Here is a 23,955-nt window from a genome sequence, read left to right as displayed (position 1 = left end):
TTTTTTTCCCCGCGCTATCGCGCGGGTTTACACTGTGTTGTGACGTTTTTCGCGGGGTCGCAGAAAAAAAAAACGGATGCTCAGTTACTACGTCATTGGGACAAGAGGGAAAGGGAGGGAAGAGATATTTTGTGGCGCGACTGACCGTGTGAATGTGTGACAAGTACTTACAATTGTCGTTTATTAAAAGAATGATCGCCGTCATGATTGTTAGGCTCTCGATTTTACCCGCTATTTTTTCATCGTTTGAGTTTGCATGCAGGCAGTCATAACAAAAAGTTATGGGGGAGATGTGTGAGTGGTAGTTTAGATATAATGTATCAGTCTGTAAGGCGTCATCCATTTATGACACAACAATTTTTCGGATTTTAGACCCCCCCCCCCTCCCCCCCGCCCTCTGTCCACACGCGTTCACTTACTTTGGATTAAAATTAACATTTAAAAGATTAATAAGTCGCAAGGCCTCCTTGGGTTCATACCTGTATTTCTGTTTGCTTCAGCTTAACAAAGAGGTACTATTTTTTATTTAGGAGTCGTCCATAAATGACGTCACACTCCGGAAAGTCGGGAGGAGGGTTTTATAAAGTGTGATGACACGCTCTTGTAATAATGTTAGAGCAGATATAAATACCGTGTTTTGTTTACACGCTGTGATGGTTTTTAAAACACCAGCAAAGTCGTCTTAATTTTACTTTCTACTCGCAAGTTACACGTTTTATGTTTGTTTTAGAATGTAATCACAAAATCTTCCGACCCCTTTCCCCCCTCCATGTTTACGTCATAATGGGATGACCCCTTTAATTTTAATCCACCTTCCATTAAACTGTTTTTGAAATCTTTGCAAATGCTGACGATTAAAGTTAGACTACCCCACCCCTCCTTGTAACAACGGTCACTTGTGTGAACTCACCGTGACCCCAAGTGGGTAGTTGGTACTGCTTGGTACGTTGGGTGGGGGAGGGGGTATAAGTCACAGCACAGTTCATGTTATGACGTATTAAACAGGCATACTGAAGTCTAGACTACTATGACCTCACAGTGACCCCTTCACCGTGTTGTGTGTGTCCGTGGGGGGGGGGGGAGGATACCGGCTTTTTTTTTTTATTGCAGACCCGTTTCTCAGCTATTACTATAAGCACAAACAGTGAATGATGTGGGTTTTTTTTTCTCCACATTTTTTTTTACAAGTAGCCTATATTAGGCTACTTAACAAGAGCAGACCTAAATTAATACATTACATTATTATTCTTTAAAGTAATTAACTCTCACTATTATCAGTATTATGCAATACCATTTTAATGATAGTTTAATTGAAAACATAAGCAATCAGATCATGAATGAACAGATTACATAAGTCTAATGTTTAAAACAAAATAGCTGCACCATTTTAATCAATTATTTTAATTATTAACGTTTTAGGTGGAGTGGAGTAGGCAAACTTAGAAAAGTGATTTTCTGTCAATTTGGTTAGAGAAAGTTCAATATGAATATAGCTCAATTGCCTAAAATAAATGTCAATTTAGTATAAGTAATTATAATGACAGTACAAATAGTGCATCAATTTTTTAAAAATTATTCGCTAACACATTATGTCTAAAGTCTGGAATTTTTCCAAAAAAGTCTGGAAAATGTCTGGAAAAAGTCTGGAATTTCATTTTCAAAAAGCAGTACGAACCCTGTGATTACTTGAGTGTGCTGGTGGATTATGAGCTTCAACGTGTGAATCTATACAAAATAATCTTGCGTTTCTACAAATCCCTGGAGTACTTAAATATTTTGCTGAGTTTTTCTTCACAGAGCTATGTGTTTAAACAATTGTGGAGGGGAGTAAAAAAAAAATTTGATTTCATTAAGATTTAGAAACTGGTACAAAATGATTTTAATATATTTCTCAAACAATTAAAAAGATCAAGTTTATTTTATTTGTTCAGTTTGTTGTTTAAATGTATGTGGCACCTAGTACAGTCTAATTAGTAATGATTTACTCTAAAGGTGTCCAATTTTACAAACAGAATTGTGACCTTTAGCTTCACCTGGTGTTTTATTAAATTCCCCTCCCAAAAAGTCAAATGTGAGTTGGAGAGATTTAGTTTATTAAGGTTGGTATGAGATGTGTTATAGTTAGAGAGATTTTGTTTATTAAGGTTGGTATGAGATGTGCTATAGTTAGAGAGATTTAGTTTATTAAGGTTGGTATGAAATGTGTTTACAGTTGGAGAGATTTAGTTTATTAAGGTTGGTATGAAATTGTGTGAACAATAGTTAGAGAGATTTAGTTTATTAAGGTTGGTATGAAATGTGTTTACAGTTGGAGAGATTTAGTTTATTAAGGTTGGTATGAAATAGTGTGAACTATAGTTAGAGAGATTTAGTTTATTAAGATTGGTATGAAATTGTGTGAACTATAGTTGGAGAGATTTAGTTTAAATTAGTTAACTGTGAAGATTGTAGAGGTCAGAATAAAATTATAGAAAAAGATGGGCTCATTGTTGTGTTCATGTGACGCTACTGGTAATGGGATACTATATCACTAATGTATACTGAACTCTATCATTCCTATCATGAAACACTGCATGCTCAACCTATGGATGATGTCATTCTTACTTCTATGTATTTTTCTATTAAGTTTCTAGATCAGTGGTTCCTAAATTTTTTCGAGTGGCGACCCCCTTTTATCAAAAGTAAGTCACCTGTGACCCCCTTAGAATTAAACAGTCTAATTTAGTAAGGAAATTTATAAGCACTAAAATTAGATTTTCTATTAGACTTTAAATATGAATTATTCTTGATAACTGTGTTTTTAGCTAGCCTAAAGTTCAAAGTTGAGTTTTTTGTTAATGCCAACTTCATGTCGTTCTCAACATTTAATTCATTTCTTTGTTTTGATTTTAATTGGAGAAGTCTTGAAAATCTATTCTTGCAAAGAATTAATGTAGACACAACTGGAACTAAATCTCGAAAGGCAATCAATTTCACGTTTGGGTATGAATGGTGCATACTACACGAAAATTGTGTGAGCAGTTTTAACATGGTATGTGACGTGGAATCATTCCGCTAATTTAAGAATTCATCTTGTAATTCATCGGGAATGCTGACAACATCAAAGGGAGCAGAGAATGGGTTACGTGTCAGTGCAGATTCTTCTTCTTATACTTTTAGCTCAGAGAAAATAACGCGGCAGTTCATTTTCAAGAGATTCAAGTTGCCCAGAATCCTCTTTCAAATTTTTATTTATCTCACAGACTGCAGTGTTTTTTTTTTTTAAATATGGCAATATTTCCAAGATTTATTTTTCTTCCGACAATTTTGCAGCTTTGATAAAAATGCCCCAAGATTTCTTTTCTCCATGATATCTTCATAAAATAGTTAAAAATAGCGACTCTTCTTTGTTATCATCTGAAGGAGTATACTACTTCTCAAAGCAGAGGCGTAGCGACCCTACCCGGTGCCCGGGGACAAACTTTTCGATTTGCACCACCCCCCCCCCCCCTCAAGATTTCGATTTGCACCACCCTCAAACTTTCGATTTGCACCCCCCCCCTTAACTTTCGATTTGCACCTCCCTCAACCTTTCAATTTATTTTTCCAACCCATTTTGGTGCCCCCTAAGGTCGGCGCCCCCCCCCCCCCCTCTCGGTACGCTACTGTCACAAAGACATACAAATGCGAACACGTACTCATGTCTGTTGATTAAACAGACAAGCCTGGAAGAAACTCTGTTTGAAAGATTTCCCAAATGCAACACCTAGATCTAGACAAGTAAAACTATAGGGGGGGGGGGGGGGGGTTGAATGCTCTCGATTGCTGCTGGGTTAGGCCTACCAGTTGCAGATGTAGATCAGGGGTCTCCAAACTTTTCAGCCCGAGGGCCGCATTAACTATCAAATATCAGTTCGGGGGCCAGAGTTTCTTCCATGCATCTCTTTGGGATGGCGGTGTCCCCCCCCCCCCCAACGAAATATAATTTATATAGAAATATATACACATTCATTTTAAATCCCCCCCCCCCCCCCCCAGGAGAAGAGAAAAAGTCTGAAAAAAAATTCTGTCGGGGGCCGAAAACACACTCGAGGTCCAAGTTTGTTCTCCTTGAGCAAACACAAAAACCCACCCGCTATTTTTTTTTTAAACTTGTCTCAAATGAAGTCATTTGCTTGCAATTCGATGACCTCAATCCGCAGTTCATCTGGGCAACTAGTTACATTTGCTTCAAATGGGTTTTGAAAAAGTTTCACTTCTTCTGCCTTTGAATCCGCCAGAAAACCTCTACTGAAACTGCGGCTGGAGGTCTTTGATGATCTCGCATGCAATTGAAGTGGGGAACTCAGCTGTTGCTTCATCCATGAAGACCTTGCACGGCTGAAAGTGCGTCAAGTTGTTGCCCTGTACTTGTTCCAAAAACATGAAACAGCTGTCCAGCGACTTATCCATTGCAATTGAAAAATTGCGAAACTTGTTAGCAGTTTTCACTATTTCAGTCACAATTTTTTCATCAATTTCTGCAACACGGAGGGCAATGGTGTTTGCGCCCAAAGCTACATTTTCAAATTGTTTTGAATTTTCTGGGCAAAGTTCTTCAGCCACCTCTAACATTTTTTTTCTGTGAACAAAAAGATTTCCGCTGGCCGGATGAGAGGACCTCGCGGGCCGCATGCGGGCCGCAGTTTGTAGATCCCTGATGTAGATCTAGGGTAAAACTCCACTTTAGCGTATTTTATTCCCCGCTAACCTTCACCTCCGACTGAGCGTAATTTATTAATAACACAACCGAAACACACAAAACCGTTAGGAAAACACTAGTGTCACTAGAATTCGATCTACTTATTTTTATGATTGTACGTTTTAATTAGAACAGGTAAAAAACATTAAAACTAAGCATTAGGCCTACAGTTCCAATTTAACAGCGTGTGATAGCATGCTCGCGTTTTCTCTTCAGTTGGAGAAAAATCCTAACTAGGGCAAGGGTTCATCGTGAGTTCATATTGACTCGAATTATCAGCATACGTCATAGCTATTTGAAATTGTGGTGGCGTCTAAGCCGCCCTCCCCCCAAAAGAAATTTCTTCATCGATACTCTATAATAAAATTACCGCCTAATTAATGTGTCAAATCTAAAAAGTGGTTTGCTTGCAGAGTTTCTTTCATGCAATTCTTCGGGTAGTGGCTAAGCGCGACACCAGTGTTTCTTTCAGACTTTTTCCTCCCCGGGGGGAGGAACTCTTTCTAATCTAAAAAAGTGTTTAGCGTGCAGTTTTTTTCATGCATCTCTTCCGGTAGGGGCGAAGCCCCGCCCAGGTTCTTCCTTTAGTTTGTATGATCTACAAATGCGACCACTGTTTCTTTCAGACTTTTTCCACCCCGGAGAGGGGCGGGGGTACTTGAAATTTTCGGGGGCGGGGGTAGAATTTTCGGGGAGGGCGCGGACACTGGAAAAAGACGTATATAGTTATATTTCGTTGAATGGGACGGTAGACATGTTTTGGGATGTGTGGGGGTTGGGGAGGGGGGGGGGGGGCGGGGGGCTCCTCCCAAGTAGAGTTGCCTGAAAGAAACTCTAAATTCGACTTTTTTCATGAATGAGATTAGGTGCATGGTTTAGGGATATGCCTATGACTATATTTTGTATAAATCAAAGTACCGATTCTGGATAAAAATCCGTTTTCAATGTAATTTTTCGTTTCCGGTTAAATTGAGTTAAGGTGGTGATTTTGGTTTTGGTTTTAGTTTAGAGAAAATAGACAGCACTATCAACCTAGCGCCCGTTGTATCCTTCCTCAATGGGCAATTTTTCTCGTATATAATAATACACTACTATTTAAATAACTAAAGAAAAGCGTGGGTCGCTATATTATCTATTGGATATCATTAATTACCAAAAATAGGAAGAGACCAGGCCCACGCTTTACTTTAAAATTATTTAAATAGTAGTGTATTATTATATTTTTAAAGGAATTTATTAATTTTCTACTTTTTAGTGCAATCTAATATATAAAGCTCAATTCTGTATGTAACATGTAATTACTTTGTTTGTCGTGGACATACTTCAATGGATTTAAGTGTTAGATTATTATCGTGCTCTTAGTCTAAATGTATGAGTTAAAAAATTACTATTGAAAGTGTTGGGAAATAATTTTCATTTTTCAAATAATAAGTAATAATTGTCGGCATGTTCATTAAACACAATTTTAAAAAAAATATCATCTTTTACAGAAATTCGAATTATGTCTGAAAATTATTTATATTTAGTCCTTTAGCACTTACTTCCCTTTGATAAATTAGGAAAACACAATTACTTCCCTTTACAAAACATTGCATTCGCTGAAAAGAATTTACTTTTTATTACTTTGTTTTGGTGTTGGAAAAAAAAATAATTACATAATTAGCGGGGATTGATCAAGTGCAAATGTTGTAGGTATTTTACGGATAAGCTTGGAGGATTATAATTGTTTATTTGGTTTGGTTTGGCACCTACGTTCGTTTAAGGGAGTGCAAAAGACTATGAATAAGTTGGGGTACTATAGTCGTTTATTAAGCTGAAACAGGCGATTCTGCCCCGGGCTAGACTGTGAGCACTTTGCGTTTATGTTCGCGTTTGTGTTTTCTTTGTGTTTAGGTTGGGTTTGCGTTAGTGGTTGCGTTTTGATTTGGTTCGTTTTTGTTCTTTCTTTTTTCGTTTTCGTTTGTGTTTTTTTCTTTGGGTTAGTGTTTGTATTTGAGCCAGAGCTCAGCAACCAACACTTTGTCTACCCCTCCACCGTAAACCTGACAGTCCCTAGAGAGTGGATGTGTTCACCCCTCCACCGTAAACCTGACAGTCCCTAGAGAGTGGATGTGTTCACCCCTCCACCGTAAACCTGACAGTCCCTAGAGAGTGGATGTGCTCAACGATGGTTGTTTGCAGGCAGGATCGATAGGGTTTTTGGAACGTATAGAACTCATTAACATCAACAGGCATGAGAGAAACTTCATCCTCTGCTGTGGCGGGACAGCGCTGAAAAACTCAAACAACTATTTACTTTTTAAAATTAAGATAAAAATTACTATTAAATCTAGAAGGTGATAAATATTACAATCTTATTATTATAATTTTTGCAAAAGTCAAAGAGAAATAACTGAGCATTTATTATAAAATTTGTTAATATTATTATTGTTGTCTTTCCTTGAATATGTTACACAAAGTGAATGGTCAAAGGGGAACAAACATGAAAATGTTTTTAGAATATAGTTTATCCTAGGTTACCGCGCTTAAATATTTTCAGACGTAGAAATAACTAAAAATAAAATTTATTATAGTGTTGAAATATTTAAAAAAAAATTAAAATGCTAATGAAATTAGTTGCAATTAATGTAGAATGCAAATAATGTATTAAACGTTTCAAATTTCATTTGATAAAATATCTCGCTTTTGCATTCTAGTCATAGAATTAGATCACAAAACTTGTAGTCAAGGGGGAACAACCATGAAAATATTTCACTTTGAAACTACAATTTAAGTCAATTTTACTTTTAGTCGGGTAAAAAGGTAAATTTAACAAATAATAAAGATGCATAATATTTACTAAATGTTACTCTATTTAAATTTTCATATATATATTAACTAGCATTATAAACTTAGAGAAAGCGATTTTAAGTTATAAATTACTTTAAGTACACTATGGATAATATTTTTTTTTTAATATTGTTAAAATTGATATTTTAAAATTTAATATATTAAGAAACATAGCCACGGCTGAACTAAGAAGAAAAGAAATTCCATGTATGTTTTCTATGAACATTATTTGCAGTTTTGTTCTTAAAATTAAATGCGGGATAACTCATAGAAAAATAAGCGATGAAAAAATAAAAACATGATTACCTCTCTTAGATCGATTTCTCAAAGATTTGCATAAATAACATTTCTAATAAAAAATTGAATTAGTTTTTCTTTTTATGAATAATAACCATTGTTTTGAAAATAATTTTAATATAATAGAAAAATAATACTTTTACTTATAATATAATGCCTAATTATAATCTGATAAATGTAAAATGTAAGAATGTTTTCAATAACATTTTTATTTTGTACGTCCGCCCCGCCTCTGATGTGATGTGTCTCCATCGTCAGGTGATTTGTCTGAACAGCAAACAACGTAATTGCAGGATTTGTCAACATCTCATAACAAAATCTATTTGGTTGAGAGTGGTAACAACTTACGTGTTAATCCATGTCTGGAGTGGGGGGGGGGGGGGGTGACACTAAATTTTTTAATTTACTACATAAACAATGTTTTTTGCAAATGAATTAATAACTGTTAGAGTTGAAGCCCTTAAAAGCTTTTTGTAGGTAGATTAATAGAATGTTCGCACAAAATTGTCGCCATTCGACATAAAGTTAGGGAGGGGGTGACACCAAATACAATGTCCACTAAAGTGGATTGGGGGTGAAACCACATATAAATTTACAAATAGGCATATCATTCGATCAAGCAAATTATTACACAACAGCCCACGAGTGTGTAATATGTTACTCATCTTCCTATACATTAAAAAAGGACGAATTTCAGTCAAAAGTGCGTAGCTTAAAAAAAATTAAATACATCCAGAAAAAATATTTATACATATACACATGTTTATATGGAATATATATATATATATATATATATATATATATATATAATTTATTTTCTTTGGGGGGGGGGTGACACCATTAGGTGCCGCACCGGGTGACACCCGAGCTAGCTACGCCACTGTCTTCAACCACTATTTTCTCAACAAAATCATTATCCTACATAGAAAAAAAGATGTATAAAAAATAGTTTCAACAAAGTTGTTTTCAAGTTTTTTTTTTACCTTAAAAATTTTACATTGTTTTCAGTGCACACAACATCTCTCAGCCATTAAAACAGACTTTATATTTGTGCCAAAGGTTCACTAAAACAGACTTTGTATTTTTGCTGAAGGATCATTAAAACAGACTTTATATTTGTGCCAAAGGTTCACTAAAAAAGACTTTGTATTTGTGTCAAAGATTCTGAGGCTAGTATCTCAATAAAGGTCTAACCCATTGAATTTCACAAGGGCTTTAAAAAATTATAATTATTTCTTGCTTTGCTGATTCTGATTCTATGCTGAACCCTTTAGCCAGAAAACCAACTAAAAACAGCATTTATATAAAAAAAAAATATAAAAATTCACACTAAAAACAGAAATAAATATTTAGAATTGCCTTTATTACAGAAGCAAGTTTTAAGCCACAGAGTGTAATGTAAATACATTTTTAAATATTTGAAAATTTTTTGGCATTCATAATGTTTGGTTAAGCTTTATCAGTTGAATTCATCTTTGGGACACCATCAATAGTTACAAGTTTTGTATATTAAAAGCTAAGAGTTTTACCATAAATAGTTACAAGTTTTGTATATTAAAAGCTAGAGTTTTACCATCAATAGTTACAAGTTTTGTATATTAAAAGCTAGAGTTTGGCAATTGAATTTATCTTTGAGATACCACCAATGGTTACAAGGTTTATATATTAAAAGCTAGAGTTATAAAATGGCTACTGAATGCACACACTTTATTATATCTGATCTTCAGATGTGTAGATAACACATGTTTTAAATACTTTGATAAAATGTGGTGATTTGTCTGCTCGTATAAATCTGATTTTAAAATTGATAGAATTGGCATAAGTCTGCATTTCAAATACAGACATTATACCAGGCAAATACTATTTGTTTTAATGATTTGTTTTAATGATTTGAAATGAACCATGTGACCTTTAAAAATGAAACAAAAAACAAAAAAACAAATGTACAGTGTGTAGAAACAAAAAAAAAAACAGAAGTTGTATTAGACAAGTGACCTTTGAACTTCAGCCACAGCCACAGGTTTTCATCAGACAAATTGATAAAATCGATTTGAAAAATGTTTCAACTGTGAGTTTTGCTAGAGGTTTTGTCTGTACAAATAATATTCTAGATGACATCAACAGTCTGCATTAAACACAAGCAGTCATCCCATAATTAATGTGGGTTAACAAAAGTCTAACTAAACAGATGAGGCCTTCAATTAAAGTGTATCATGACTGGAACAAACAGCAATTTTTACTGACCAATCAATGGTCAATGGTGGCTCAACAATTTTTACTGACCAATCAATGGTCAATGGTGGCTCAAACTGGACCTGGAACTATGTACTAACATTTATTGAGTCTTGAATTTACAAAAAAAACAACATCTAATATAATTTTAAACAAGTTGATAAAATCTTAAAACATAACTGGTAACATGTAGGCCTATAGTATTATAAATAGTATCAAAGATGCTGATGTCCTTTTCCTAGCATTGTCTCCCTTGGCTTCATGCTGCTGAGATTTCTTACTGCAACTGTTTCCAACTTTTACATTGTTAGCATTGTCAGTTAATAAATAATCTTTCTTCACCTTTGATATTAGGAAAGTGGTTAGGCCTGGACATGTTCTTCAATGTCTGCAGCACTAACGGACGGGGAAAGTTTGCTTGAGTCCACTCAGTGGTGGGGAGACTTGCAGTAGACTCTGATTTAGAACTGCTGGTTTTAGGTTGGCACTGCAACACGTGTAAGCTGTTTTGAAGCAGGAAGGACCTGATATCATTGGTCAGATGGAATGGGGTCTCTGGCAGGCCTTTGGTGCCGGCATCAAACTTCCTCTTGGTGTGGACGTCATGGATGTGCTGGCACTTGAAGATCATCCCCCTAGCCACGCCCCCCTCCTCTCTGCTCATCACTGACTTGATGACGTCTGCTGGCAGCTTTGGTTTCCTCAGTTTAGCGCTCACTCCTTTTCTTTTCACATCCTCATCTACGTTGTTGGCATTTAAAACTGTGAGAAATTTACCCTCAAAATATTTGGGTGCGCCTTTAACTTTGGGCATGAGTGTGTATTCATCCCTGGGGAAGTGGTCGGCCAGCCCAGGCTGGTACGGGTTTTCCTCGGGTTTGGTGGAAACATTCCATTCATCCGGGATATAGAACTTGGCTGCTTGACTGTTTTTCTTGCTAGTTTCATCTTTGGTGTCATGGTACTTCACATCACATTCTCTAATTAAATGGACATCTTTCTTTGAGAAATCTTCAAATCTTTCATCTAATGGATCAGCTTTCTGCTTTGGGGTGTGTAGTGCTGGAGTGTGTAGTGTTTTGGTGTCACCAGATCTAGCAACACTGTTAGGTTTGTGCATGCCAAAAGACTTTTTCTCAGTTTGTCCATTCCCAGGCTCTGAAGCTTTCTCAGGCTGATTGCCAGAGTTCGACAAGTGATGAAATGTTTGATGCTCGTAAAGATGTTCTGATTTTATTTTCTCTTCTTCTTCAAAATCTTTTAAAACCTGCTGCATTTTCATCTTCTTTAACTGTAGCATTTCTTTAGCAACAAACTCTTTATCATGGTGCCACATTTCAGCTGCCAGGATCCTGAAACAGACAGTATGGAGATAATCAAATCAGATTTACAAAAGACTTCCATTTTTTCTTTTATTTTAAAACGGATGAAATATTCCAACCTGGCACATTTGCGATGGCCCCAAAGTTTGGCCAGATCAAGTGGGGTGTTGCCTCTGCAATCTTTGCCATCTATTTTAGCACCAAGTTCTAGAAGAATCTTTAAGCACTGCACATGGCCCTCACTTGCTGCCTGGTGTACAGGGGTGACACCATCGTCATTTGTTCTGGTTGATTGAGGAAAATTGACATTTGTTTGAAATTATTGACATTTGTTTGAAATTACTGACATTTGTTTGAAACTACTGACATTTGTTTGAAATTACTGACAATTTGTTTGAAATTATTGACAATTTGTTTGAAATTATTTACAATTTGTTTGAAATTAAAAATTCTGAAAATAAACTGGGCTCAAACTGTTTTAATTAAGAAAGAATTTTAAAATATATTTTTTTATATGAAAGTAGAAAATTGAATATGATAATTTACCCATAGGTGATTTTCATATAATTAGGCCTCAATTTATTAGTGTGTGATAGTACAACGACCTCCCTAACTTACATAGATGGATCTGCTCCACTAACTTACATAGATGGATCTGCTCCACTAACTTACATAGATAGTTCTGCTCCACTAACTTACATAGCTGAATTTGCTCCACTAACTTACATAGATGGATCTGCTCCACTAACTTACATAGATGGATCTGCTCCACTAACTTACATAGATGGATCTGCTCCACTAACTTACATAGATGGATCTGCTCCACTAACTTACATAGATGGATCTGCTCCACTAACTTACATAGATGGATCTGCTCCACTAACTTACATAGATGGATCTGCTCCACTAACTTACATAGATGGATCTGCTCCACTTGTGACCTACTTAGGTCGAGTCATTTTTATTTTGACATTGTATAATTCCTTATATGGAATGATGGTGTAACACCTGGGGTTTTTCCATTGACTATTAAGGTGTTTGAGACATAGAAAATTTTCCATTAAAATCTGATTGAATGATTCTGATCAGATGATTATCCCAACCAATGGCGACATGAGTTGAGGATAACCTCCCCTGTCACAGAAGTCTTTAATTACACTGCACACCCTCAACACGAGGCAGTTTATCTTGACCTGGCAGTCTACGAGGCCGTTTTACCTTGATCAGGCAGCCGTCCATATTGTCCGGCTATAGACTCTGACCATTTGAACGTGAGAGTACTTAAGACCTGTGTGTGCCTTGCTTTCTTCAGTTGATTTAGTCTTCTAGTTTAATATTACTTGTCGCTAAGTAATTCTAGAAACTACAGCAGTGTTGTGTGGCCTGTAGCTGTTTTTTAGACAGTGTAGAAATCTGTGATAGTGTTTTTTCCTACATTGTGTAAGTTGGGTTTTGATATTTTATACATTAAATATTTTATTTAGTTCAACCTTGTGTTCTGCCACTTCTGAGTTCGCTGATTAAAAGGTCGTATGTAGATTGGATGAGTGTTAATTACAATAGTATCACTAGTTTCCCTAGACATTGAATGCGAGCCCTAGTGTGTCGTTGTGTTAAGTGTTCATCCACTTAGGCCGTAAGGCATTTGCATATGACCCCGAAAAAAGAATCCGGGGACGTTCTCCTTCTATTTGGCTGATAGATAGGTTAACGTTACAAAGTGGGGGCCCGTCCGGGATTTAATCTGTCGTTCCAGTTGTTGGTTATATCAGTAAATACTAAGGTTAGTCTGATCTAGTTGTTTTTATATCCAGTATCGCAGTGTTCTTACAACACGCGCTCAGGCTAGAGTATCTAGGTCAAATAAGCAGACGTGTCGTCCTACATTTAGAGGTCAAGTACACGGCCCAACGCACCGTGTTAAGTTAGTGAACCTAGGCTTGTTGTGATTTGAAAGTTAGTGTTATGGAGTCTTTTTTGGCTAATCCTACTTTTGAAGGTGTAGAAAAGTTGAGTAGAAAAGTGTTGATTAGTCTTGTTAAGGAATTGAAATTGGATTATTCTGTTACGCAGAAGTCAGAGGTGTTGAGAGATAAAGTTGTTGTTCATTTTATTAATGAAGGGGTATTTGATGAAAGTTTGTTGGCTGGTGTATTACTCCGCGAGGAGAAAGTTGCTTTAGAGAAGGCATTAAAAGAACAGGAGTTAGAGGTTAAAATTGCTTTAGATAGGAGGAGGTTGGAATCAGAATTTGGTAAAGTTAGTGATGTCACTTCTCTGGTAGATCCAAAAAAGTTGTCGGTAGGGCAAGTGATTGCCAAATTTGGGAAATTAGTTCCTAAATTTGATGAAACAGATTTGGTCGTTTTCTTTAACTCGTTTGAGAGTTTAGCGAAGACATGTGAATGGCCCGAAACTTCCATTACTGCTTTATTGAGCTCTGTCCTTACTGGGAAAGCTGCAAAAACATACCAGGCACTCTCTCACGACGTTCAAAATAACTATAGTTTGGTCAAGACTGCCATTTTAAAGGCCTACGCACTGACGCCCGAGGCCTATCGGACAAAATTCCGAACACTCCGCAAGTTACCCACACAATCATATGTGGAATTTCTCTTTGAAAAGGAGAAAATATTTTCAAGGTGGCTACACTCGGAGGAAGTTTCTGAGTTTGAGAAGCTCAGGTCACTTATCCTAAGGGAAGAATTCCTATCGTCCCTGCCTGAAGAGATACGACTACACATTCTGGATAACAAGATAACTGACATCCAGAAGGCTGCTGAGTCGGCTGACACCTATATGTTGGTGCATAAGAAACCACCGGTGTCAGGAAACCGCCTCAACCCCGTGCTTCCCCTTTTTGGCAGCAATCATCCTGTTGGCCAACATTTGAAGGCATCACAGTCCAGAGAGAAACCAAGATCAACTCTCAATCGTCGAGCGGTATGCCAGTTCTGCAAAAGGCCTGGTCATCTTGTCAAAGACTGTTACAAACGTCTTCAGAATAACAGAGAGGTGGTGCGTACTTCTGCGCACTATGCTCTATCCCCTCAAGCAGCCAGTTCAACTATGAACTCTAGAATTCAAAAGGACTCTAACCCTAAGTGTCCGCAAGAAGGTAGTCAAATCTCCACACATTATGTGCAGTCACATTTTGACTGTTCTCGCCACCATCCAGTTTCTTCCGAGTCTACCGATCTCGAGGGATCGAGAAAAGTTGACTTTTCATCTTTTATTGCCGAAGCCATCATTAGCAAACCAGGTGACCCGTTGTCTCAGAAGAATATCACCGTCCTAAGAGACACAGGAGCGTCACAATCACTCCTTTTGAAAAGTTCAATGGACATTTCACCAGAGACGAACACCGGAAGGATTTCCATTATCCAGGGAGTAGGGACGAAATCTACTGTCGTCCCTCTACACAAGTTTGCCCTGAAACATCATCTCGTCGAAGGTGAGGTCATTTTAGGTGTGATAGATAGTATTCCTGTCCCAGGAGTACACCTACTTCTAGGGAATGACCTTGCGGGAAGCAAAGTATACCCCTGTACGGTTTCAGACCCTTTGTCAACAGTTCCAGATAATGATTATGAACTGTATCCTGCATGTGCGGTGACAAGAAGCCAGACCAAACAATTGGCTGACACAACGTCTGAACCAAACCCGCCATCATCATCAAGAAATTCGACTCCCAAACTGGAGTCTATGCTTCCAGAAAACACAAGTCTGGGCTTACCCCTGAGAATATCTCAGGAAGACATCATTAAAGCTCAACAAGTCGACGCGGAACTCAAAGCAACGGTCGAAAAATCTCTATCATCTGACGATGGAGAATATTTCTCCGAGAACGGCCTCTTCTTTCGTCGCGCTATATCAGTGATTGCCTCACCAGCCGAACCATGGTTGGGTAAAAACCAGCTGTGGATCCCTCCACCTTATCGGCATGAAATACTTAAGCTGGCACATGACCATCCAATGTCAGCGCACCCAGGAGTCACTAAAACGACGGCTAAGATCAAAGAACTGTTCTTTTGGCCCAAAATGAGAAAAGATGTGTCGCGTTACTGTAGAAGTTGCACGAACTGTCAGTTGGCCGGAAAGCCAAACCAGACAATTCCTAAGGCCCCTTTGAGTCCGATTCCTGTATTAGAAGAACCCTTTTCTAAAATCGTCATGGACTGTGTAGGTCCCTTGCCTAAAACCAAGGCGGGCAACGAGTACCTACTTACCTTTATGTGTTCAAGTACCCGTTTTCCCGAGGCGATTCCCTTACGGAACATTAAGGCAAAGACTGTAGTCAGAGCCATGACCCGGTTCTTCACTACCTTTGGATTACCTAGAATCGTGCAAACAGATCAAGGCAGCAACTTCACCAGTCACCATTTTCAGGAAGCGCTAGCCAAGCTAGGCGTTACCCACATCACCAGCTCAGCCTACCACCCTCAGTCTCAAGGCGTACTTGAGAGGTTCCACCAAACCCTCAAAACCATGCTAAGGACATTCGCTAACAGTAACACCCAATGGGATGAGTCTGTTCCTTGGATTATTTTCGCCGCGAGGGACTGTGTCCAGGACTCTTTAGGCTACTCGCCTTTTCAACTTGTGTTTGGACATTCTGTCCGTGGCCCCCTGAAGCTGATACACGAACGTTGGACAGGTACCAGTGATCATCCAGTGGAAAACTTCGACGATTTTCACGTTCGACTGAAAGCCGTGTGCGAAATGGCTCACAAGAACTTAAGAAAGGCCCAAGTTAGAATGAAAGAACTGTATGATAAGAGTTCTTGTAAACGAACATTCAATCCAGGCGACAAAGTTCTTGTGCTAGTACCTAATCTGAACAATGCGTTATCCTTGAGATATTGTGGACCCTTTACTGTGCATTCAAAATTAAGTGATTTGAACTATGTTGTCAATACGCCCGACAGAAGAAAGAAACAGACAGTGTATCATGTCAACTCACTGAAAAAGTATTATGGTAATGGTAACAATTTTCAATCCACAGCTAAAATTACTTTACCTGTATGTTCAAATGTTTCTGATGATGTGATACATGATAAATTGAAACCCCCAAAATTGGTAAATTCTTCCTTTTTAGATAATTTGAATGTCCACCTTATGCATTTGTCCACAGAGGAAAGCCATAGATTGTCTCAGTTATTTGAGACATTTCCCTCTATTTTTGGGGATGTCCCCAAAGAAGCGAAGGTTCCACCTCATGATGTAGACGTTGGTGACGCAAAACCCATTAAACAACACCCCTATAGAGTTAACCCGGAAAAAGCTGCTTTGATAAAAGATGAAATTGATTATATGCTCAAGAATGATATCATTGAGCCCAGTTTCAGCAACTGGAGTTCCCCATGTCTCCTAGTCCCGAAAGACGGTGGATCTTTCAGGTTTGTGACCGACTTTAGGAAGGTGAATGCGCTCACCAAAGCTGATTCTTATCCTTTACCTCGGATAGAAGACGTTATTGATAAAGTTGGTCAAGCTAAGATAATTTCCAAAATTGATTTACTTTCAGGATACTGGCAAATCCCCTTATCTGACCGTGCAAAAGAAATATCTGCTTTTGTAACCCCTAATGGTTTTTATAGATACAAACGTATGCCCTTTGGTATGCGAAATGCTGGTCAAACTTTCCAGAGAGTCATTAACTCTGTCATTGCTGACATAGACCAATGTGAGGCCTACATAGATGATATAGTTGTATTTTCTAATACTTTTGAAGAACATATTGTTCAATTGACTAACCTTTTTAGAAAATTGTCTGAAGTTAATTTTACTGTAAACTTACATAAAAGTGATTTCTGTAAAGCTTCAATTACCTATTTGGGTTATCAAGTGGGAACGAACCAAGTTCGGCCCATTGAAGCTAAAGTAGATGCTATTGTAAAGTTGCCACCTCCCAAAAATTGTAAAGAGATCAAAAAGTTCCTTGGGATGGCTGGTTACTATAGGCGGTTCTGTCAAAACTTTTCAGCTATTGCTGAACCTCTTACTGCATTATTGAAAAAGGGTGTTAAATTTGAATGGTCCAATAAATGTCAAGAAGCTTTTTTAACCATTAAGTCATTTTTATCTAATGCTCCTGTTATGGCTGCACCAAATTTTAGCAAACCCTTTAAACTTGCCATTGATGCTAGCAACTTAGCCATTGGCTCAGTCCTATTTCAAGAAGACAATATGGGAATTGACCATCCCATTGCCTTTTTTTCCAGGAAGTTAAATGAAAACCAAAAGAATTATTCTACTATTGAAAAAGAAGCTTTAGCTTTGGTTTTATCATTACAACATTTTGAAGTCTATGTCTCTTCTTCAACCAATCCAGTCAGAGTGTTTTCTGACCATGATCCCCTGAAATTTACCTCTAAGTTAGGACAGACAAATCAAAGAATATTGAGATGGTGCTTATATTTCCAAAATTTTAATCTGGAAATTTCACACATTAAGGGTAGTGATAATGTTGTGGCTGATTGTTTGTCAAGGATGTAAAATCTTATTGTACACTTTGATCATGTGACATGCTTTGTGGTTCATTAGGACCATAAACAGGTTTTGTTTGAGTGTCACTCATATGAAAATGAGTGGTGTGAGTTTTGAATTTTTTTTCAAAATTCCAATCCTGTTGAATATTTTGTTTATTTTCAGGTGAACCTTAATTAAAGGTGGTTTTTGATTATATGTAATCTTTTATAATAATATGTCTCATATGACTCAATTGATATTGTAGCTAGTCATTGAAATAAAGGTCTTACCCTGGCGGGTTTACCACTTTTAATATTCTCATGGAAATATTGTAATATCCTTTTTTGAGGGATTTTGATGTATAATTACCTTTTGAAGGGTTACTCCCCTTTCACCAATTGTAAAAGTTGGAGTTACTTCCCTTTGATGTTCAGGGATATTTTCATCTGGTATTATGATTTTGATTGCCTACATTTGTAAAACATTTTTGTTATTTCATTGCCAGATTGGTTCCTTGTGTATGTTTTTGTGGAACCTATCTGTCACTTCCAAAAAGGGAGGGGATGTGACCTACTTAGGTCGAGTCATTTTTATTTTGACATTGTATAATTCCTTATATGGAATGATGGTGTAACACCTGGGGTTTTTCCATTGACTATTAAGGTGTTTGAGACATAGAAAATTTTCCATTAAAATCTGATTGAATGATTCTGATCAGATGATTATCCCAACCAATGGCGACATGAGTTGAGGATAACCTCCCCTGTCACAGAAGTCTTTAATTACACTGCACACCCTCAACACGAGGCAGTTTATCTTGACCTGGCAGTCTACGAGGCCGTTTTACCTTGATCAGGCAGCCGTCCATATTGTCCGGCTATAGACTCTGACCATTTGAACGTGAGAGTACTTAAGACCTGTGTGTGCCTTGCTTTCTTCAGTTGATTTAGTCTTCTAGTTTAATATTACTTGTCGCTAAGTAATTCTAGAAACTACAGCAGTGTTGTGTGGCCTGTAGCTGTTTTTTAGACAGTGTAGAAATCTGTGATAGTGTTTTTTCCTACATTGTGTAAGTTGGGTTTTGATATTTTATACATTAAATATTTTATTTAGTTCAACCTTGTGTTCTGCCACTTCTGAGTTCGCTGATTAAAAGGTCGTATGTAGATTGGATGAGTGTTAATTACAATAGTATCACTAGTTTCCCTAGACATTGAATGCGAGCCCTAGTGTGTCGTTGTGTTAAGTGTTCATCCACTTAGGCCGTAAGGCATTTGCATATGACCCCGAAAAAAGAATCCGGGGACGTTCTCCTTCTATTTGGCTGATAGATAGGTTAACGTTACACACTAACTTACATAGATGGATCTGCTCCACTAACTTACATAGATGGATCTGCTCCACTAACTTACATAGATGGATCTGCTCCACTAACTTACATAGATGGATCTGCTCCACTAACTTACATAGATGGATCTGCTCCACTAACTTACATAGATGGATCTGCTCCACTAACTTACATAGATGGTTCTGCTCCACTAACTTACATAGCTGAATTTGCTCCACTAACTTACATAGATGGATCTGCTCCACTAACTTACATAGGTGGATCTGCTCCACTAACTTACATAGATGGATCTGCTCCACTAACTTACATAGATGGATCTGCTCCACTAACTTACATAGATGGATCTGCTCCACTAACTTACATAGATGGATCTGCTCCACTAACTTACATAGATGGATCTGCTCCACTAACTTACATAGATGGATCTGCTCCACTAACTTACATAGATGGATCTGCTCCACTAACTTACATAGATGGATCTGCTCCACTAACTTACATAGATGGATCTGCTCCACTAACTTACATAGATGGATCTGCTCCACTAACTTACATAGATGGATCTGCTCCATTCTCTAGGAGGTAGAGCAAACACTGCAGTGAGCGTTTGCCGGTTTGGTTACTGATACAAAGGTGTACAGGCCTCCAGCCAGTTTTGCTGGGAAGGTTAACGTCAATTTTAAACTTTTCAATGCACAGTTTCAGGCACTCTAGACGTCCGTGTATTGCTGACAAGTGGAGAGCTGTCAAGCCCTGAAAATAGGAAGCATTTGGTTTTCTGATTGCTGTCAGTATTGACTCATTTGAGAGGTGGTAAAAAGATTGTCATTGAATTTTTTTTAATGGTCAGACAAAAAAATTCTTTCATTTTTGTTAGAATTAATGTTAACAAGGCGATGATATTTTCTGACATCATTTTAAGGAAGGGGGAGGTTTGGGGTTGGCTTATGACCTTTTTTTGTTAGATCAATAAAAAGCTAGAGTAGACCATATTTACATTTTTGTCAAAGTTCAATTCTGGTCCAGCATCTTTTAAACTTTGCTTCAGCCATTCAGGATCACCAATAGCTGCAGCCATAAACTCATCATCTGCTATTTTTTTCTCTGTTGTTATTTTGGTTCTTCGCCTTCGGAGTGACATCCCCTGAGTGAAGTCTGATAGGCTTGAGCTTGTTCGTGTCTTGGAGTGACTTAATGGCATTTCAATTTCTTTTGTTGCATTCCTGCAAAAATCATCAAGTCACAAAAACATTAAAAATTTTTTTAGCTAAAACTTAAGTGTACTTGTACGTAAGAAAATACCTAAGCTCAATTTGAAGAAAACAAAATCAGTGAAATCACATAAGGCACTGCAGGCAGCAAGATGCAGACATGGATGGTCTCTTGAACTATTTGAGCTCTGAAATTAATTGTTTTAAGTCGGGTGGGGCAGTAAATTGTAAAACCTGAAAGGGCGAAGCAGTATAATGCTAAAAGAAAGGGCAGTATAACGCTAAAAGAAATGGCAGTATAACGCTAAAAGAAATGGCAGTATAACGCTAAAAGAAATGGCAGTATAATGCTAAAAGAAAGGTGATATATTACCTGTGGAACTACAGGTAAATAATGTAACCACTTGCAAGACATCGAAAAATATTGAGAATACTGTTAAATGCTATATTTATCTTGCTGTCCTAATTCCTAAGATCTTTAGCACTGTTGTAGTGTACATTTACTGAGCAAATTAAAGAGTAATTTAAAAAGTGTCTAATTACTTTTTTTTGAAAGAAAAAAGTTTTTTAAAAATGAAAAAAATGGTCGACCACACATTTGAAAACTGTGTGGTTGACCTCGGACAATTAATCATGTTAGGCTTAAGGCAGAAACCTTTGCGGGGGCTTACGCAACAACTTCCCAACGTGTTTCATGGCAATCTGATGAATGATGTAGTAATGCATAAAAGACAGAAGCATGCCTTTCACATGTACAACTGTAGTGGTCAGCTCAAACTTCGGATAACCTTCTGGTTTAAGAGCCATCCACAAATGATGTCACACTTTTTAAAACTATTTACAAAAAGCCAGACCCTCAACCCTAAATGATGTCATTTAGGAAGTTAACAAAGGATACATTTATCTATTTGAAACTAGCGAGGCTAAGAAAGAGGGGTGGGATGGCGGTCAGCTCAGAAAGAACTTGATAGGAACATCAAAGCACTGATGTCAGTCAGTTAGGGATGGCTACAACTAATTTTCTCAAAGCCTACTATAAAACTTATTCAAGGGAGATAAATTCAAAGTATACAAGCTTACTATCACATTTCTTGTAAAAACAAAAACAAAGAAACATATATAAACCAAAGTTAGTAGTACTACATTCTTTTTTAATTATATGTAGGTTACAGGATAGTATAGGGTGAAATTATACCGATATCACAAACACTATTTTACATTGAAAAATGTGCAAAGGATTTCGGGCCCCTAACCAATGGCCCCCAATGCCACAAAGAGGTACCATACATCATGATACTACATATCAAGTGGCTTCTTGAGCAATGAACTGTTTGTGTGTTTGATTGTAGGGGAAATAGAACTCGGTCTTAACAATGGTAAAAAAAAATGCAATTATAAATAAATAGTTTTTTTTTAATATATAAATAAATTTGGCAACAATTTTCAAGCCCCCTATTTGGCTATGCAATACTGTACATTAGGCTTATTTATTATTAATATTATAATAAACTAAGGGGTTGGCGTGGTCGAGTCAGTAAAGCTCATGGTCGCTAAAAGTCTCAATGAGGGCAGATGAGGATGGAACAGCCACTCTTCTAGGAGAGACAACTCCAAAATTAAACAACTGCTGCCTTGTAGTTTGTTCTCGGTTGGACAAAGGCTATGGAAGCAAATCCAAAAAGAAAAGCAGGCTGAAATTGGAGTCGATGGCCACAATGGCCCATAACCAGTTGACATGTATACTAATTGTCAATGGATGCGAACGAGTTGACGAGAATCCTTCCATCATGTTGTTGACATGGAGTAAAAACATGCTTTTTTTTTAGATTTAGCAAACAAAGCCACCGTAACAATAAAAACTTAAGCCTAAAATTAATTCAGAAATTTTCATTTTTTAGAATCAATGCTATAAAAGTTGCAAATCCAGAGAACTTGAAAATAATTTGTTGAGTTTAAGGTTACATTTCTTTATTTTCATCAAGCCAAAGTTATAACCGGATGTTTCACTTTCGTAAGACATATATTGATTGGCTGTACAGGAACTCTGTGATCGATAATTATTTGTTTACAAAACTTTGCAGATAAAGTTTTTAAATAACAATGCAAATTTAAACCCCATGACCTAGTTTTTCTTTTTTTAGGCTTACAATGTGTACAATAAAATTTATGGCAGCCTATAGCAAGATACCATTGTTTATGTCGCCATTACACGTGAAAACCAAATTGTTTTTGCTTTTTTTAAATTTTTATTTAGTTACCGAAAATATTAAAAACACCAAATACATTCAATCTTTAAAGTCCGAAAAAAACAGACAGACAGAATTTTATAACCATATTAATTGTAACTATGCCATGCATGATTTTTAAATTAATTAATGGGCCTCTCGAATACCTTTTCGCTCACGTGCATTGTGTTGGAGGGGATCCCTTCCAACACCAAAATTAAAAATGAAGAAGATACTAAACTAAATATTACTAAATAACTTTATAAAATAGGGCAATAAATTAATTGGCAATATAGCAGCAGCTAGATCTAGTAGATCTACTGGTAATCTATCTTTTTGGGTACGTAAAATCGCCCGCGGCTATTTATGTACGAAAACGTTACCTCATTGTCAAGGCTTTAATAGAAGTATATTGTCATACTTTTGTGTCAAATATTATAGATAAATGAATAATAAACCTAAATCAATGGCTAAATATATCGATATAGGCCAGAAATTAACTTTAAACAGCAGTGTCTGAGAGCAAGATTTGCTATATAAACAGCAGCCATTTGTAAAATAGAGTGGCTTCCCCCTGAATCTGGCGCTAAAAGCTTATAAAAATAAAACTTAGACAAGATGGCTGCTATAGTAAATGAGCATGGTTGCATCTGTTGGAAACATCGCTAGTCTTCATTTATTACGGAAAAGTTTTAATTCAATTTTTTAAAAACAGGTACATAAATGAATCAAGGAAACATTTTTGAATTTTTTAAAACATAAATCCTCCTCAAAATGTGAAATAATTATTAAAATTTAAGGAGTCACCTGTTTTTCACATTACAAATCGCGGGCGATTTTACGTACCCAAAACGATAGATTACCGATCTACTAGCTATCGCCTTTTTTAAGTAGTTTTTTTTAGTGATAGATCTAGTGAGTAGTTAGAGTCACATTAGTAATTAGTTAGAATTTCTCAGTTTTTAGATTACTGAACTGCATTCTAAAGTTTAGTTGTATTTAGGCTAGCCTTTCCTTTAGTCTTTAGTTTTAGAACTTTACTAAAAAAGTCTCTTTAAGACTTTAGGCCTAATTAATTTAATAAATACGCATCGGCCTAGTATTTAAACATTGGTATTAACATTGCTATTATAATTATTCATTGTTTACTCTTTTTATGTACTCATGTACGCGAAATTTAGATATGTAGAATAGTTCAAGTGTGTTTATGTTCTTACTGAGAATTTTTCTTGGCATTTATATTGTGATCGGTCGCTAAAGACGCGAATTGGTAGTAATGTCGTAAAAGTAATAACCAGGAACT

At 36.9% G+C, this 23,955-nt stretch overlaps 1 protein-coding gene across 2 annotated transcripts; it reads right to left on the bottom strand.

Annotated features, from left to right (window-relative positions):
- Positions 1-8,899: 8,899 nt before the first annotated feature.
- LOC131932787 (ankyrin repeat domain-containing protein 53) lies at positions 8,900-23,920 on the bottom strand. 2 transcript variants are annotated; one of them, XM_059289705.1, is made up of 5 exons: positions 23,802-23,869; positions 20,214-20,439; positions 19,770-19,969; positions 11,520-11,684; positions 8,900-11,430 (listed from the first exon to the last, which is right to left on the bottom strand). In XM_059289705.1, the coding sequence occupies exons 2-5, from the start codon at positions 20,415-20,417 to the stop codon at positions 10,395-10,397; spliced, it is 1,605 nt and encodes a 534-aa protein (XP_059145688.1). In that variant the 5' UTR covers positions 20,418-20,439; positions 23,802-23,869; the 3' UTR covers positions 8,900-10,394. The 2 variants fall into 2 exon arrangements, with proteins under 2 accessions (XP_059145688.1, XP_059145680.1); XM_059289697.1 differs by lacking the exon at positions 23,802-23,869 and adding an exon at positions 23,870-23,920 and having other exon boundaries at positions 8,901-11,430.
- Between the last annotated feature and the right edge of the window lie 35 nt (positions 23,921-23,955).

Source organism: Physella acuta, unplaced genomic scaffold, assembly GCF_028476545.2.
Source record: "Physella acuta isolate Inbredline_101_S28 unplaced genomic scaffold, ASM2847654v3 ptg000105l, whole genome shotgun sequence".
In the NCBI taxonomy this organism is placed as follows: domain Eukaryota; kingdom Metazoa; phylum Mollusca; class Gastropoda; family Physidae; genus Physella; species Physella acuta.
This window is presented reverse-complemented; position numbering and strand designations above follow the sequence as displayed.

Coding starts and splice junctions, on each gene's coding strand:
- LOC131932787 (XM_059289697.1), bottom strand. CDS start 20,417: ATGCCATTAAGTCACTCCAAGACACGAACAAGCTCAAGCCTATCAGAC. Junction 19,970..20,213: donor AATTGAACTTTGACAAAAAT/GTAAATATGGTC, acceptor TCCTATTTTCAG/GGCTTGACAGCTCTCCACTT. Junction 11,431..11,519: donor GGCCATCGCAAATGTGCCAG/GTTGGAATATTT, acceptor TGTCTGTTTCAG/GATCCTGGCAGCTGAAATGT.